At 44.0% G+C, this 19,170-nt stretch overlaps 1 gene segment (V, D, J or C); it reads right to left on the minus strand.

The window, feature by feature from the left end:
* Positions 1-7,915: 7,915 nt before the first annotated feature.
* On the minus strand, positions 7,916-8,406 carry LOC120435583. The segment is given in 2 exon segments: positions 7,916-8,247; positions 8,355-8,406. Coding segments are annotated over 2 exon segments (384 nt in total).
* Positions 8,407-19,170: the final 10,764 nt, after the last annotated feature.

Here is a 19,170-nt window from a genome sequence, read left to right on the forward strand (position 1 = left end):
CTCCACACGGTTGCCTCACTAACTGTGACAGAATCATTCATTCATCATAGTATTGAGCAGAGACAGGGAGCTCTTGACCACCTGATGACTGACAGCCACCTCCCCCCTCTCTCCTGGCTTCCACCCCCAACAAACAGCCTGTTTTTCTGATGGTAGCTTTGAGTGTTATGTGTGAAATCCTGAGTCAAAACCTTCATTAGTGAGTGCGAGTAAATGTGTGTGTCTGGTGTTATGAGTGCTGGCTGAGGTCTTTGTAAATAGTTGTAAATATCTTGATGCATGCTCAACCATCCAGGTGAGGAAATCCCCCAAAATTCTGTTTGTAGTGTTTTCAGTGAGAGAAAGTTTCATCACTTGGACGAGTAAAGAAACCTTTCTCCAACTAAAGATTGCACATCCAAAGAAACAAAATCAACTTTTTTGGGACAGTTGTAAATACTTTTGTAAATTAGGTAACCCTTTCTTTGGCGGTATATGTTGAACACTGCAGCAGCCTCATAGCAGTGAGCCTTTGTTGTTGAAACCTGTGTTCCCTTGTTTTTGCAGTAGGACTTTAGGGAAACAAATTGACTTTTTTTATTTTTAGTTTGGCAGAGAAGATTAGGGACCTTTGGAGATCTTGTGTTTTTTATTTTGGCACAGCTCACTGCCAAGGTCAATAAACGGCTGCATTGCATTTACACTTGCTCAGAGATTTTGCTCTATCTTGGGTGGAGTTGGAGTGGGGAGACACATTCTTGTTACACCGAGGATGTAACACACTTTTGCATAATTTAGTGAGCAACAACAAATGATATCCGGGTCATGGGAGATGTTCCCTCTTTTTATTTTTTTCCCCTTACACGTGTTGCTGTGTCAGTGTTTATTTTTGTTAGAGCATGTTGTAGTGTTGCAAGTTTTTGTATATATTGTTCCTGTTTGGGGAGAAGCCCCTCCCTTCTGCCTTCCTCCACTTTATGCTTGATTAGAGACACCTGAAGGGCAGCGAGAGGAGACGACGTAATGACAGGGGATGGAGAGAAGTGAACAGAGAGCTGAACTGAACGGCGAGCCAAACCGAGGGTTAGCAAAAAGGACGCCCCATATTAGAAAACTGGCCCAGTGAGCTGAGAGCGGTCGAGGGTAGTCTCAGTGGGAAACTATGGGCTCAAAATGTGGTCATAAATATTTTGTACTTGTAAATCAGGATTCGTATGTGTAAAAAGAATTTGTGTGTGCGAAAAAAAAGATTTGTGTGTGTGTAAAAAAGATTTGTGTGTGGACCAAAACCCTGCAAGTTACAAGTACGAATTTCGACCCTATTTTTCTTCCTTTCATCTGATTGGTCAATGTTATGTCAATCACAAATGTAATAATCCAATCAGAGAACAGATGGGTTTGGCTGTCGGAGGGGCGCTTTTTTGAACTGCAGGTCTTTGAAGGGAATAAATGCCCTTTTACATGCCAACCCAGCGTTTTCTTTCATCACCACGAAGGAAAACGGTCTGTGGCCGTCCGAGTTTGGTGATTTTTGTGTCACAGGTCTACGTGTTTAATACAGGGACTTCCACAGCCTTTTCAACAGCGCTGCTGACAGTGGATGCTTGACGAAAGCCAACTGTACGTTTGAGCCTGGAGCAGCGGCGGGCGGAGTTCAGAGCTCTGGCCTCTCGGGGTAAGTACCACTTGTTAAGATCCATATAATACCCCAGGAAATTTAGAAGAGTAACTGCCACTGCTCTCCTGTGCCTAGCGGAAGCTCGAGCGGAGCGGCGAGGTGACAACAGAAGACGCGGTCGGCCCGGCTCCCACCGGTGTAATCGGTGGATTCTTCACGGCCGGGAAATGTGTCTGTCACGGCTTGCGGGGTGAGCCATGTAGAATTTAACAAAGGACCCAAGATGCAGACATTGCAGTGAAGTGAGAGGGCTTTATTGAGACTGAGTGATTAACAAACAAAAGGTGAGAGTGAAGAGAAACAGAACTCAGAAATAATCTATACTGGGAAAACTAAAACCTAGACAACAAACCTGAACATGAGTGGAGACAACAAGCAGGGAGAATTCACAGGATGATGCAGGGAAAGAACACAGACGAACCAGCAACGCACACCAGAAAACACAGGGCTTATATACACAAAGAGGCAATCAGGGAATGAGACACAGAAGGAGGGCACAGCTGGGAGTAATCAGACAAGACGAGACAGGGGAAACGTAAACTGAATACACTGACATAAGACACAGACCTTCACAATAAAACAGGAAATACACAGAGATGCAGAGTGAAGAGAGAGAGTACACTGAGGAGCAGGAGGGAGAACACAGACATGACGGACTGGGGAAACATAAAATAAAACCCAATAAACTAAACAACTTAGGGCCGATAGGAACTCCAAAAATAACAAATGAACTTAACATGATACAGAAACACAGGAAGCGAAGAACACTGGGTCAAAATGTCCCAGGACCATGACAGTGGCAGAGCCTGACTCGGAACTTGGGACTTAGCTCATGGACTGAGCACCGTTCTATTTGTATTGTGCTGAGTTTTATGTTTTTATTTTTCTCTCCCCTGATCGGGGTATTTTAGTGTTTTTAACTGTTGTAAATAAAGTGTATTTATTTTTTATTGACTATTTTAACCGGGTAATACGTCTTCTGTTTCCGTGATCACCCCCTGCTGCTCTCCCCGTTATAGAAGGGGCTCCCTTTTAGCTTACGCCCGTGACACAAACAACAAATGATTATTGAGGAGGTAAATTGTTCAGCATGTCACTGCACCTTACTCAGTGCTTCGATTTGTGTCTTTCATACTGCTCTGTCCATAAAGATCTATAGATCTGTGTCCATAACAGAGAGTACAAAGACGTGCATTTTTTGATTGCCTTTCTTACAATTTATATAAAGTTGGGAGAAGGTTCTAAGAACATTTTGGAAGGTGGAATTTGTTTCGGTCAGCTCAGATCATGCCAACAACTTGATCAATCCCTGAGGAAAGTATGTAACTTTAATAAATAAATGTTATAAAACATGTAGGGAGGTTAAAGTCATGAAGATTACATGTTATATATCACATGTTCTCTCACTTTGTCTTTAGTAAATGAGATAAAAATACCATCTTTAAATGGGTTCAAATGCTGTGAAACTGCAATGACAAAAGCAAAGGTTTCTGTACAACATGATGTCTTTATTTTACACTGGTAAAATAAAACACAGGCTGAAAGAACCATTAAGGAGATCTGCATTTTGGCAAAAGCAGAAAAAGGAGTTTTAAAATTGTACAGGTTATTTTTATGTTTGTTCAAAGTTACATGAATATGTGTGGTAGGTTGTTGGTGGTGTTGCTCACCTGTACGGGACAGACTGGTTCATGAAGGAATGCTGGGACCTGGTTACCACGGAAACAGTCTCACCAGACTACAAAGCAAGTCTAAAGAAGAAAGAGTCTTTAGTGTCTCTTATGAGCTGTTTGTTCTGAGGAGAACTCACAGACAGGAGTGTCAACGAATACAAGGAGTGATTAGAAAGAATCTGAAGTACAAAGTTTTAATGTCATTGACAAACAAGGAGAAGATTAAATGAATGATGATATGAATACAATATGAAAACACCTTCAGTTCAATAACAGCTTTTTCACTCATGTTCATGTTTGATGAGATGTTTACAGTAAAATCTTAAATTCACAGGTGTGTTGTTTTTATTTTGACCCTCACTGATCAGGAACATTTCCACATTTTTGTCTTCAGATCATTGTGGTTTAATAACACTTTAGTGTCTTTTTTTCCACTGCTTAGGTCAAAGGTCATGAACAAGATTGAACTTGGTTTCTGTTACTGGCCAACATTTGTTCTTTAATTTATCAAGCACATATTTGTCTTTGAGAGAAAATGTATTTGTGTGTGTGTGTGTGTGTGTGTGTGTGTGTGTGTGTGTGTCCTCAGTGAACTGTATCAGTCTCTGCAGTATCTTCCAGCTGCAGCAGTCACTTCAGTTTCTGTTCAGTCTGACTGAGGGAGGTTTTTGTACGACTGTTTTTCACTGTGTGAACACGCGCTGACTGTTAGGATAGTGAAAACTCTGACAGTAATAAACTGCTGCATCTTCAGCCTGGACTCCACTGATGGTCAGAGTCAAGTCAGAGTTTGGGCCACTGCCTGTAAAACGAGCTGGAATCCCTGATTGTCGAGTGCTAGCACGATAAATGAGCAGTTTAGGAACTCCTCCATCTTTCTGTTGGTACCAGGATAAATGGTCATTGTTATAAACATTCTGACTGGTCCTACACTTGATGCTCACAGATCCTCCCACAGTAGAGCTCACTGCTCCAGGCTGAGTCAATGTATATTGTCCTCTGGACTCTGAGGATACAGAGACAAAAACATAAAGCAGCTTCATGGTTTTGTGGGCTTCATTTCAGAGGGACAGATGTTGATAGAGGAGAGGAGTTTGATTCTCTGGACTTTACCTGTGAAGCAGCAGCAGAGGAGAGTCCAGATGAGGACGCAGATCAAAGTCATGTTTTTGATGAGGAGGATTTCTGTGGCTTCTGTTGTGATGAAGGACAGCTGTCAGTCATCCAGTGTTCAACTCTCAGGACTATAAACTCTCCCAGAGCACTGGAGCATGGTGCTGCTGATGCAAAGTGCCTCTCTATGGAAATGATCTGACTGACATGAACTTGGATCAATCTGATGGTGCTGTTTATCGAGGAATAATTCAATCCATCATAGTACTGAGCAGATATATCAGTTTGTTCTTCGGAATATTCTTATTCCAAAATATTTTCTATTATTTAAATGTTTTGGTTTATGGTTCATTGATGGATTCACATGTTTATCATAATATTTAGTAAGGATATATCTGGATTAATTTAAAATATGAATTAATGAAGTCACACGTTCATGCTGTAGAGTAGCTGAGCTTATTCTCAGAGAGAGTGAGGAGCTCAGACATGTGGAGGTACAGTCACTGCTTGTAGCATCCAGTCGAACTGAGAAGTCCTGAACTGATGGTTGTTGAATGACCTTTATTATTCCTTGCCGTGTATCAGACAACGAACCAACGTAAGAGCTAGACAAACAAATAAAACAATTACCATGTTATTCATGTAACACCATTTTAACCGCTCATTACGCTGGTCTAACCGTTTTCGATTAAACTATACAATACATATCATGCGTTTCAGATTGCTCAAATTAAATCGTGTACATTACAAACCTTGTTCCCCTTTCGACTGTAACTAGAACCATTCCTTTTGTACAATTTAACCATGTTTTTCTCTCCCCTTTCTCCGTTAGCATTAGTTTACGGTTTTCTTCCGTCTTTTTTGTACATCAAGGTAGTTATCGTTAGCAACATTCACTTACGGTTACACAGGAAGTTACCAAAACAAAAGCACAAACGTTATATTACGTGTATATGAGTTAGCTTTACATATCCGCCGTTACACTGCTCTTTGCTTCAAAGGACTTCTTGTAAAACACAGACACAATCAGTATCTTTTAAATGAGGCTGTTATCTCTGACAGCACTACCTATAACACCTCTTTCTGTAGCTATATGATCACAACAATGTGACATGTAACAGTGGGGAAGATCAAGCATCATTGTTCACTGCTGTTGATGTTTTTTTAATCACAAATTACAAACAATTACACAACTGAATTCCAGATTTATTAAAATGAATAAAATTAATGAATAAAACCCATCATGATAGAATCTCTGTTATCATCACAGACACTTTAGGTTCAAGAACATGTACCTGGATAAAAGGTGCTGTTGGAGGTAAAATCCACAGACTGAACTTATGACCTTCACATTTCTAACTCTTACAGAATTTAATGAGCAGAAACAAACAACTGATTGTTGAGAATTTATGATTGTTCAGCACTTTTCTACACCTTACTGAGTGCTTACATTTGAGTCTTTCATGCTACTCTGTATACAAATCTGTACATCTGTGTCCATAACAGAGAGTGCCAAAATGGGTATTTTTGATTTGCCTTCTGTGGCGGAGGTGTGGTCCTTGGCTCAGCTGCAGGGGAGGAGTGGTACAGTGAGCTCAAGGGGGCGGTACCGGGAGGCAGGTGAGCCACAGGTGGTGGCGACTGACTGATGACGCCGTCTCTTTCTGTTCCTGTATATAGTGAAGACAGAGTCGAGCGGGGACGGGGAGAGCTGGACTGGAACAGACTGTGTTCCTTGAGCTTATAACTGTCAGTAAAACGCAATAATAGTGAGCACTAGGGATGGATATCGTTTAGGTTTTATCCGATACCAGTACCAAACCGGTACTTTTGAAACGGTGCCGGTGCTCAAACCGGTGCTTAAAGAATGGAAAACACAAAATTGGTCCAAAAACCTCTCATGTTCAGCTGTTTTTTGTAAAAAGATAACAATGTTAGCCTTTCTGCAGCTATAGGGCATATATGGTATCACTCTCGGCTGGAAGCAGTGCTTAAACAATGGAAAAAACACAAACTTTGTCCAAAAACCTCTCATGTTTAACTGTTTTCCACTTTTTCTTTGGTCATTTTAGCCTTTTTGGCCAGAGTGACCGGTCTATCTGCCATCAAACAAGAAGACAGCCGCATGTAACTACGACGGTGTTTGCTAGTTCACCTTACATGTATTAATGTAATAACGTGATTAGCCTACTCAACGTAAATTACACACGAACAGCATTAAGCTACTCACACAGAGAAGAATGGCTGCTGCTGCTGCCATCATCATCCGTCATCATTTCTGCTACACTGGCAGGGCTAGGGGCCAGGACTTTCCTCTTCGGGTTCTTGGGGGATGTTGCTAACTCCGGTTCCGATAACAGGCACCACACCCGCAGTAGATGTGCATGGTGTGAGGTCTCGCAGCAAGCTATCAAATACGGCGCATTTCTCGGCTTTTAACAAAATGCTATACGTCGCCAGGTGTTTCATCAGATTCGAGGTGTTACCTCCTTTGCACAGTATCACCTTAAAGCACTTGTTGCAGGCTGCTGAGTTTGCATCTTTTGCTGTGAAGTACAGCCAGACTTTTGACCGCTTTGCCTTGGGCATTTTTAATCTGTAGCTCTGCTGTAAAAGAACTTACGTACCTGGGCCCGCCTAGTATCCTCGGAAACGTAAAATGATTGGCTAGAATCTAAAGTGTATCACATCTCAGGAAAAAAAAAGCACCAAAATAAAGCACCGAAATGTGCGCTGCTTTTCGGTCTGGTTACTGTCGTTTATGTCAGAACCGGTGCCATCCCTAGTGAGCACAATCATCGTGTGTGTTGTGTACTTTTACACCTTTCTACCAATCATATTTATGTGAAGTTGGGATAAGGTTCCAAGAAACTTAAAACCTCTGTGAAGTGTGAATGAGGTCAAAGGTCATGAAGCTCAAGTGTCAGCATTACAAATTAGCTTTTTAGGAGTTTCACCATTTTTCTGTTGGTACCAGGACATGTCATTACCTTCATCTACCCCGTGATTGATTGTACATCTGAGAGTAATGGAGACCAATTAACTTCTTTTGATGAAATAATACACACTATGTTTGTTGACTCCAGAAACACCAACAGTGACGTTTGGAGGGGGTTCCCCACATGTTTTTTTTTGTTGTTGTTTTTATTTTTTTTGTAATGTGTGTTACATGTGTGGCATGCCACTATACTGTGGAGAACAACAGTCACTTATGGGGAAAAAACGCTCGTCCCAAACGAGTTTGAAGGCATTCCTTGAGTCTCAAAAAGTGGTTTTAGTGTCAGGGTTACAGTTAAGTTATGGTTAGGCATTCACTTTTGATGGTTAAGGTTATAGTAAGCAGCTAGGGAATGCATTATGTCAATTAGATATCCTCACTAAGATGTGAAAACCAGTGTATTTCTTTGAGTGTGTGTACTCAGTCAACTGTATCAAACTCTGCACTTGAGAGAAGTTTTTGTACAACTGTTTTTCACTGTGTGAACACATGCTGGCTGTTAATATAGTGTTCACTCTGACAGTAATAAACTGCTGCATCTTCAGCCTGGACTCCACTGATGGTCAGAGTGAAGTCAGAGTTTGATCCACTGCCTGTAAAACGAGCTGGAATCCCTGAATATCGAGTGCTAGCAAAGTAAATGAGCAATTTAGGAATTCCTCCATCTTTCTGTTGGTACCAGGCTAAAAGCTGATTGTTGTTCCAAACATGAACATTCTGACTGGTCCTACACTTGATGCTCACAGATCCTCCCACAGCAGAGCTCACTGCTCCAGGCTGAGTCACTGTGATCTGTCCTCTGGACTCTGAGGATACAGAGACAAAAACATAAAGCAGCTTCATGGTTTTGTGGGCTTCATTTCAGAGGGACAGATGTTGATAGAGGAGAGGAGTTTGATTCTCTGGACTTTACCTGTGAAGCAGCAGCAGAGGAGAGTCCAGATGAGGACGCAGATCAAAGTCATGTTTTTGATGAGGAGGATTTCTGTGGCTTCTGTTGTGATGAAGGACAGCTGTCAGTCATCCAGTGTTCAACTCTCAGGATTATAAACTCTCCCAGAGCACTGGAGCATAGTTCTGCTGATGCAAAGTGGCTCTCTATGGAAATGATCTGACTGACTCCAGCATGATTACTTGAGCAATCAACACAGTGTGAGTTCACAGGTGTCATTTCAATTGGCCAATATGTTTTGAGCTGTAATTCGGCTGGAAAATTTCAGTAAGAAACGTGTATTGAAACATCTCTTGGTCTACTGTCCACTTTACAGGTGCAAGTGTTTTAGTGTTTTAGTTTTTTATTTATTCATTTATTCTTCTCCTAATGTACAATCTGGTGCCATGGATTATTAACAGAATTAAACTGTCACGGCTCGGGGCAGCGGCCTTGTGATGAGAGGAAAGGAGGACTCAGATGCAACACTTACTAGAGATGCAGGGAGATTTATTTACAGAAGGCAGAACACAAGGTGGGGATGGCACAACAGAACTAAGGATAAACTGAACTGGGAAAACTAAGCTATAGAACGGCAAACCTGAAACACGAGAGGAGGACAGCAGGGAGAGCACGTAGTGGAGTCACGGAGAGGAAAACGGAGCAATGCAGAGTAGGCAGGGTGACACAGAGGATGAACACAGACGACGCGACAAGGAACTGAGGGAAACACACACTATAAATACACAGAGGGACACTGGGAAATCACACACAGGTGGGAGACACAGCTGGACCTGATTAACCTGACGAGACAGGGGAACACTAATACCAGGGACCAACAGAGGGAGCACAAACCCAGAAACCCAGTATCTAAAATCCCAAAACACAAACCATCCCAAAACAGCCCACAAATAATAACAATAAATACACCAAACACAAAATCCCTGAGTCATGGACTCAGGACCATGACATAAACATTCATTCAGCTACTGCTATAAAAGTGATAAATGACACCACTGAGGGAATGAACATTTTAGTGTGACATTGATCCAAGTCTTTGTTCTAGACAGTCTAGGAAAAGTCTCGTGATGCTGTTTAGTAACTGATCAATCAAATTAACATCCCACTAAATAAAGTTTTCAAAATCAATTTTATACAATCCAGAATGTATACGAGCAGATAAGGTGTGGACGTTATTGCCACAAGGATCCTTTCTTTCAGAGGCTCGAAAGTAATTGAGTGAATCACTACAAACCATTTCATGGAAAGATAAGGTCTGTCCCCTCATTATTCAAAAAAAATTAAAAGATTATGTATAAAATTACAGAAGCAACTCTGGTACCTCATTGTTCAGACTGTCCATTTTTCTTTTTTCTTTCTTATGTTTTTTTTTTTAGCTGTGGTCATAGAAAACACAAATTTCTATAGTAGAAAGTGAAAAGCATAAACTTTTCCGTTTTTCTTTTTTTACAAAGTTACAGGGGTTTTATTAGAGACATAGGTAAGCATTTTGCAATTTCGCATAAGTTGTGATTTTTGCAGGGGACTGCAACAATCACATGTCTGGCCAACAAGGGCTTCCCCTCAGACTAGAGGCTGTCCTGTGTTGTGGATTTTTTTATGATATAAATACCTGTATAAAATGGACATATGTAGGGGCTACAGCCCCTGCTATGTAGGGGAGTGAGAGTGTACAAGTTGCCCTCAACAACTGAGGGGTGATAGGATCTGGGTCCGTGACCCCCCTAGTGCAATTGACCCTGGCACTTACAACCACAAGAATATTTTTACCACTCTGGCTGCTGCAAAAACACAAGAGGGGCTCCAGAATTCAAACTCAAGAAACGATGACTGCCTGGAGTGCACTATACTGTCAAACGATAACACAGCCTAGCCGAACTTCCCTCAGATTTTCTGTACCCAACCAGATAGTTAGGGTGCTGTTACGCTGGGTTGTGTTCAGTGGTTGAGAGGAGGCCGTAGAAACTTAGCAGGATAGTAGGAAGAATACACAATCACACTGGTACTGGGAATTCCACAGCATATCCTTTAATGCACCTTCTCTTCATCAACCATACAAGGCCCGATTGAACGGCTGCTGCTTATCAAACATGTCACACAGTGTTCATACAACCTGTAAAGTTGCAAAAGTTTTTGGAGAGGTAAAATATATAAAGTCCGTCTCTCTCAGTGTACTCGCATGCAAGCACGTTGTCCCCATACTTTAGAGAGGGCAGTGGCGCACACTAATGACCTCATAAACCCTTGACTTAGGTTGCATTAAAGAGACACCACACCATTGTGACTGTTACAGTGCCCCTACTCAAAGGCAACTTGGGTTCAACATAAACATGAAACAGCCACTTCTAAATAACGTGAAACTTTAATATCTTCAGATCTTCAGATGACCTTTGAACCTTAACCATCCATCAGTTACGATGGGCACTGAAAATCATGGATGGTAAGAAACAATAATACAAAAGAGATAAAAAGAGATCGGGTTAAAAAAAAAAATTAAACAGGCAATGGTGACCCCACTGTTTGTAATGATCAGCAGCTGTTGCTGTAAGTTAACGTAGTTTCATGCCATACCACAAGGTGGCAGTATCTCTGTTAACATGGGCATGAGAGCTAAGAAGTGGTGAGATACAGATTTTCTTCCGGCTAGCTAAGAATGAATAATAAAAGTATGTTGCAGATCATAAAAGGACTCTTTCTTCATAAATAAGAGACAAACAAAACACTGTTGTAAAACCCTTGGTTTACACTAGCCAGAGAAGGGGTCCAAAAATCACAACAACATAACACCATTTACAGTGTTCACAAGGAAATAATCCCAGTTTCTTCCAGTCAGTTCCAACAAAATGTCCTTTGGATATGAAACCGTATACAGTTTCTTCTCTGAAGGTGTAACCGTGGTGAACAGCAGATGACTGCAGGGCCCCAGTCCGTTAAGCTGACCAGAGGTACAGCAGCCGGAGTGAGCAATCCAGTCTAATGAGTCTCTGCTGTTTGTACTAAAAGGAACTAAACCCCAGGGTTTGCATTACTTGCTTTGCTGTGTGTTGTCTTGCTGTTCTGTGCATTGTAATGTACTGTTTTGCTGTTCACGTGATTCTGTGTATGAAACTCTATTTAAGGCAGTGGTTCCCAAACTTTTTTTGCTAGGCCCCCCTTGTTTTACAAGAAAAATGTTCGCGCCCCCACCCCAGGCGTGCATGCCACAGCACGCACACGCACAAACACATCCTTCAACCACACACACCCATATTTTGCTCCATTGCGGTTTATATCACACCTCAAACATTTATTTAACAATTAAGCAAATACAAATAATCTGCAATAAATTACAGGTAGTAAGAAAATAAACTACCAACTCTTTTACGCTCCGTCCGCACCTACACGGGTATTTTTGAACGCACAGCTGTTTCGGCCACATGTAAACGGCGTATAAAATCACCGAGAACTCCTTTTTTTGCGTTTACGTGTGGACAAGGAATATAGTTTGTCACGCAACGTCAAAGGTATGTGCCTTTTTTCATATCACGCTGTGCGCCACGTTATTGTTTACATGGGATAAATTGCAGAATGGCAGATAGAGACCAAATACTGTTAATCTGACTCTGCAGGTTTTACACGCTTATATATACAGGCAGTTACTGTCCCTGCATTTAGAAAGGCAGAGGCATCATGATTTAATTACTTTACATGTAGTTGTTTTTTTTCCCCTGTGTAATAATGTTCAACATTGCTATAAATACATTTTTCAAAAAATCCCTCTGCAAAATGGGTTAAAAAACATAAACTGTCACGGCTCGGGGCAGCGGCCGTGTGAGGTGTGGATAAGGAGGACTCAAATGCAGCACTTATTCAGAAGTGAGGGTGATTTATTAAGAGTACCAACATAAAGTGGAGATGGCAAAACAGAACCAAGGATGACTAAACTGGGAGAACTAAACCAGAAGGGAAGCAAACCTGAAAATGGAGGGCGGATAGCAGGGAGAACACGAAGAGAACGCAGGGTGACACAGAGGATGAATACAGAGGAATGCAGGGTAACACGGAGGATGAACACAGACGACGCGACGAGGAGCACAAGCAGAGACGCAGCATAAATACACACAGCAGGTAATCAGGAAATAGCACACAGGAGGGGAAACAGCTGGAACTAATGGACATAACGAGACACAAACCTACAAAGTAAAACAGGAAACACACAGACTGTTTTACACAACCGACTGGGGACACGAACAGAACACAGAGGAGAGACACAGGTAGGAAGGATAGAAACACAACTCAAACCCAAAGCACAAATACAAAATCAGAATAAACTAGAAAAAGGATAATAATAATAAACTTAAAGCGCTGGGTCACAGACCCAGGACCATGACATAAACAACTGTGGGATACTGTTTGTCCGTGATTTGAACAGCCCAGCGCTGCTCCTGATGCAGGGAAAACTAATTATGCAGGGAGACCTACCTCAGCACTTGTGCAGGTGAAACCAAAGGGAAGATATGCTTCACCATATTTTCTAGTCTTTGGCTTAGAATGAAGTTGGTTTGGAAACATATTTAGCAATGCTTCATCTCCTGCTTTGCGTTTGTGTGGGCGCCCCGTGGTAGCAGTGTCCAAGCGTTGTTTTTTTCCCCCCCCCTTTTCATGCCGCCCCCCCCCTGCAATACCTCTGCGCCCCCCCTAGGGGGCGGGCCCCACACTTTGGGAATCACTGTGTTAAGGTAAGATAAGATAAGATCAGTGTAGGGACGCGTTAGACTAACTACGTTATTATTGTGGTAACGAGCACGGTAACTAGTTGTTATGCCAAAATCAGGAACGCGTTAATCGTTACTGGGATTTAGATAGGGTCGTTATTCGTTACTTCATGTATTACGTTCAACTTACCTCAGAAATCGGAACACAGACCTGGGAATGATGTCACACTCGAGTAAACGGCGTTCTGGTTAGCCTCGTAAGACAAGTCGGGATTCCAATATGACAATGCCCTCGAAAACGGTTGTTTTGCTAGCCCTCTACAAAAAGAAATCACTACTACTAACACATATGCAGCCATAGGCGGACTTTGGTGATTTTTTGTTTTGATGTGCCGATGTTTGTTTTTGTTTTTTTTTTCCCCCTTAACGGTATAAACAATGAAAGGTGGTGGATTGGCCAGATGCTGGCAGATGTGTAAAAAATAACTCAACTGTTTGGCGGTGGCATTGGGGAGCTTCCACAGATTCAGTAACATTAGCAAGTGGTGGAGGCCAGCAGCTGGATGAGGGAAAGGGGAGGCAGGAGGAGGAAAGACCCGAGGCGGCTGTCTCAGGTGAACTGAACTGCAGGTAAGAAGTTATGACCTGCAGTCTATCTGGGTCAGATATAAACCAAGTTTAGGTGTAGTTTATTTTCGTTGTGCTGACTTTTTAAAGTCAGTTACTATAACTCGTACTGCGTACTAGCTAGCATGACGGAGTTTATATAGTGCTGGGCGGGTGCTATGATGTTACTGATGTTGAACTTTATTTTGTTCATAAGGTTAATTATTAGAGTTGCCAACTGTCCTGTAAAAAATGGAATCGTCTCTCATTCTCATTCTCATTCTTCGACTTCCGGCGCCCCCCGTGTGCGGCAGCCTGTTACAGCAGCTCTGCTCATTCTGAGTTTCTTTCTTTCTTATCTTTTCTTCTCATAATTTTTCTATAACTAACGTATTAGTAATTAGACTCTGCAACCATGCACTACCGTTTTGTGCTAGTTCTGGTCGTTTTTCTTAGTTTTTTTCTACTTTTTTCACCCGTGTGTGGAGACCCAGAGCAGGGATCCTTTGTTTACAGTAAGGATCAGCTGTTAGCGCTGCGTCCCGCTGCAGTACTGCCGGCGGACAGACCCGACATTCCCAGCGAGCTGAGGAGGAAAAGACGGGGGTGTCGTGCTGGGAAGGAGCGCCGTCGCCCGAGAAGGAGACGTTATCGACCATCTCTTCCTTCTGTAATTATTGGAAATGTCAGATCTTTGCCCAATAAAATGGATGAGCTAACGTCGCTAACCTGGTCACAGAGGGAGTACCGGCAATGTAGCATCATGATGCTAACGGAGTCGTGGCTAACACCGCTAACTCCGGACACGAGTGTGACACTACCGGGATTCCAGCTGCTGCGAGCGGACAGGACAAGAGACAGCGGTAAGAGGAAAGGAGGGGGACTGGCAGTGTTTGTGAATGACAGATGGTGTAACCCTGGGCACATCACTGTGAAAGAACAACTCTGCAGCAGAGACATTGAGCTGTTAGCTGTTAGCATGCGTCCGTACTACCTGCCCCGGGAATTCTCGCATGTTATCGCGATAACAGCGCACGTCCCCCCTCGCCAACGCGGATGCAGCCTGTGACACTCTCCACTCAGTGGTCAGCAGACTGCAAACACAATCTCCGAGAGCCCTCCTCATAATATCAGGGGACTTCAATCATGCCTCACTGGACTCCACACTGCCCACCTTCACCCAGTATGTGACCTGCCCAACCAGACACAATAAAACACTGGACTTACTGTATGCCAATGCTGAAGAGGCATACAGTTCATCACCTCTCCCTCCCCTGGGCAGATCTGATCACAACCTGGTGCACCTTGTCCCTGTGTATGAGCCCTTAGTGCGCAGGGAGCCACCAGTCACCCGCACAGTGCAGAGATGGTCGCAGGAGAGGCGAGGAGGCTCTTAAGGATTGTTTTGAGTTGACTGTGTGGGAGGTGATCTGTGACGACCACGGAGAGGACATCGACAGCCTTACTACATGCATTACGGACTATATTAATTTCTGTGTGGATAACACCGTACCTACCAGGACTGTACGGTGTTTCTCCAATAACAAACCTTGGATTACCCCAGAAATTAAAGCCGTCCTCAAGCAGAAGAGGAGGGCCTTCAAATCCAAAGACAAAGAGGAGTTGAAAAGGGTGCAGAGAGAGCTGAGGGGACTGATAAGGAATGGGAAGGACAGCTACAGGCAGAAGATGGAGAACCAGCTTCAGCAAAATAACGTCGGTGAAGTCTGGAGAGGCCTCAGAACCATCTCAGGCCACAAACATCAGAACTCTCTGCCTGGGAGGGATGTGAGGTGGGCAAATGAACTGAATCATTTCTTCAACAGATTTGATTCAGCCATGAGGCAGTCTCCAACATCGGCTGCAGACTCACCCTCCCCCACTGCTGCTGTTCCACCTCTGACACCTCAGACACTTCACACCTCCTCTATTCACCCTGCTCACTCCTCCCCACCCCCAACAACAGCATCCAATACACAACCAACACAAGGCTCCAGCCTGTCTCTCTCATCCACCCAGGTTAGGAGGGAACTGAGGAGGATTAATGGCAAGAAGGCAGCGGGTCCAGATGGCATCAGCTCGAGGGTCGTCAGGTCCTGCGCGGACCAACTGTGTGGTGTGATGGAGCACCTCTTCAACCTGAGCCTGAGGCTGGGAAGAGTCCCACAGCTCTGGAAAACCTCCTGTGTTGTTCCAGTGCCAAAGACTTCACGCCCCAAGGACCTCAACAGCTACAGGCCGGTGGCTCTGACATCCCACCTGATGAAGACCCTGGAGCGGCTGGTCCTGGCTCAGCTTCGGCGCCTTGTGAGCTCATCACTGGACCCACTTCAGTTTGCCTACCAGCCTGGCATTGGAGCGGATGATGCCGTCATTCACCTCATGCACCGTTCCCTCGCTCACCTGGAGACCGCTGGGAGCACTGTGAGAATCATGTTCTTTGATTTCTCCAGTGCCTTTAACACCATTCTTCCGTCGGTTCTGAAGGACAAGCTGGAGAACTCAGGAGTGGACCATCACCTCACTACCTGGATTTTGGACTACCTCACCGACCGACCGCAGTATGTGAGGACTCAGGGCTGTGTGTCGGACAGGGTCGTCTGCAGTACGGGGGCCCCACAGGGAACGGTTCTGGCTCCGTTCCTCTTCACCATCTACACTGCAGACTTCTCCCACAACTCCACCCAGTGCTTCCTGCAGAAGTTCTCTGATGACTCTGCAATAGTCGGCCTCATCATTGATGGGGATGACAAGGAGTACAGAGGACTGACTCAGGACTTTGTGGACTGGTGCCAGCTGAACTACCTCCAGATCAATGCCAGTAAAACCAAGGAGCTGGTGGTAGACTCGCAGGCACAAACATCCTCCACTGCAACCACTGAACATCCAAGATATGGACATCGAGGCTGTGGACAGCTACAGGTACCTTGGTGTTCATCTGAACAACAAACTGGACTGGACTCATAACTCAGACGCCCTCTACAGGAAAGGGCAGAGCAGGCTGTACCTGCTGCGGAGACTCAGGTCGTTTGGAGTGGAGGGCCCACTCCTGAAGACCTTCTATGACTCTGTGGTGGCCTCAGCCATCTTTTATGGTGTGGTCTGCTGGGGCGGCAGCATTTCTGCTGGGGACAGGAAGAGACTGAACAGGCTGATCCGAAGGGCCAGCTCTGTTCTAGGATGCCCTCTGGACCCAGTGGAGGTGGTGAGTGACAGGAGAATGGTGGCTAAGCTGTCATCCCTGTTGGACAACATCTCCCACCCCATGCATGAGACTGTGACAGCACTGAGCAGCTCCTTCAGTGGGAGACTGCAGCACCCATGGTGTGGGACGGAGAGATTTCGCAGGTCTTTCCTCCCCACTGCTGTCAGACTCTACAACAAAGCATTTAACTGATCAATCACACACATCCACAAATGTGCAATAACACAATGTGCAATAATCTTTCTGGCAACCGTTGTATTTTTCACTCTGTTGTATATAACATTTGTATTCTATTTTTATCCTATTGTATATTTTACTCTATTTATTCTACTGTATATATTATTCTATTTTTATTCTATTCTGTACAGTTGTGTACTGTATTTATTCTTTTTTATTTTATTCTAATTGTCCTTCATAACTTTTGCACTGCCCACTTCCTGCTGTGACAAAACAAATTTCCCACGTGTGGGACTAATAAAGGTTATCTTATCTTATCTTATCTTATTCAGAGAAAATATTTCGCGTTTTGTATTGAGCTGAAAAGGAACACAGTTTGTCCCGTACTTCAGCTACAATGGAAAAAAAAAACCCACAAAGCTGGAGTTATTCTGTGTCTTTACGCTGCAGCTGTCTCTCATTCTCTCCCCCTCCCTCTCCTGTTGCTACTTCAATCATGAAACTGATCAATGATCAGCTGATCGGCTTTTCTCTCTTGTTTGTTTATCGCCCACTTTGCGCCAGAAAGAGGAACCCAGCGGAGGTCGTGTTAAACAACAGCAGCACGTTTAAGCTTGATCAGCTGTTGTTAGAATTTATTTAATATTACTTTCTAGTATCAGTGGATGTGTGTTGGAGCCACAGCTGTAAAAGCTGCTGGTCATGATATCGGTTTGGATATGTGAGAGGGGAACATGAAGATGAAACCAGGAGATGTCCTTACTGAATCATCAGAGCTTTTTTTTTTTATGTAGCTGCAGGGGCAGGTCTAGCAAAGTTTTGCCAGGGGGGCCAGGTAGGGCATTAACAGAGAAAGGGGGGCACAAAGAAATACTTTTGTTTCTTATTCTCATTTAAAATATCTAGCTTTTAACAAATAATTTTCTGAACCTTACAACAAACGATTGATAGATTCATACATATATACCAACAAGACAGTGTAAATCACTGTCACAACAGCGTTTGTTTTCATTCAAAGGCTTTATGGTTTTTCCTATAATGGCGGGCCGGTCTCTAGTCAAAATGCCCGGGCCGATTTTTTGTCCCAGTCCAGCCCTGCATGCAGCTCATCTGCAGTCTGGAGTTACCTACATCTTCCTACTCGGAAGGCAGAATTTCCGAGTTCTGAGTACAATTGAAAGCACCACGACTGCAGTTTTTGTGTTGGATGTAAAAAGCGCACGTGACGCTGTGACGTAGGCTAGAATCATGGCGGCAGTCGATGACGGTCCAGGCGTGAGATTTCTCTCGTGGAATTATGCACATGATTTTTTCCTTTCTTTTGGTAGGTGGCACACTGCACTTGTGGCAGGATAGTGCTAACATGTAAGCAAGCTAGAAGGCTGGCAATCTTACTGGGTATCCAGTTAGGGAAGCAACACATTAAAAAGAGAATTCTGAGTAAAACCAGGCCTGCGAAATCTCTCCGTCCTACATCGTGGGTGTTGCAGCCTGCCACTGAAGGAGCTGCTCAGTTCTGTCAGAGTCTCCTGCATGGGGTGGGAGATGCTGTCCAATAGGGATGACATCTTAGCCACCATTCTCCTGCAGACGTCGGCTGCAGACTCCCCCACCCCCACTGTTGCTGTTCCACCTTGGATGCCTTAGTCACTTCACACCTCCTCCTCTCACCCTGCTCACTACTCCCCACCTCCAACCACAGCATCCAGTACACATCCAACACACGGCTCCAGCCTATCACTGTCAACCATACAGGTTAGAAGGGAACTGAGGAGGATCAGAGCAAGGAAAGCAGCAGGTCCAGATAGCATCAACTCAATGGTTTTCAGGTCCTGCGCAGATCAACTGTGTGGGGTGATGGAGCTCATCTTCAACCTGAGGCTGAGGAGAGTTCCACAGCTCTGGAAAACCATTTGTGTTGTACTGGTGCCGAAGACTCCAAGTCCCAAGGACCTCAACAGCTACAGGATGGTGGCTCTGACATCCCAACTGATGAAAACCCTGGAGCGGCTGGTCCTGACTCAGCCTCGGCGCCTGGTGAGCTCATCACTGGACCCACTTCAATTTACCTACCAGCCTGGCACTGGAGTGGATG

Source organism: Oreochromis aureus, linkage group 22 (assembly GCF_013358895.1).
Source record: "Oreochromis aureus strain Israel breed Guangdong linkage group 22, ZZ_aureus, whole genome shotgun sequence".
Lineage (NCBI taxonomy): Eukaryota > Metazoa > Chordata > Actinopteri > Cichliformes > Cichlidae > Oreochromis > Oreochromis aureus.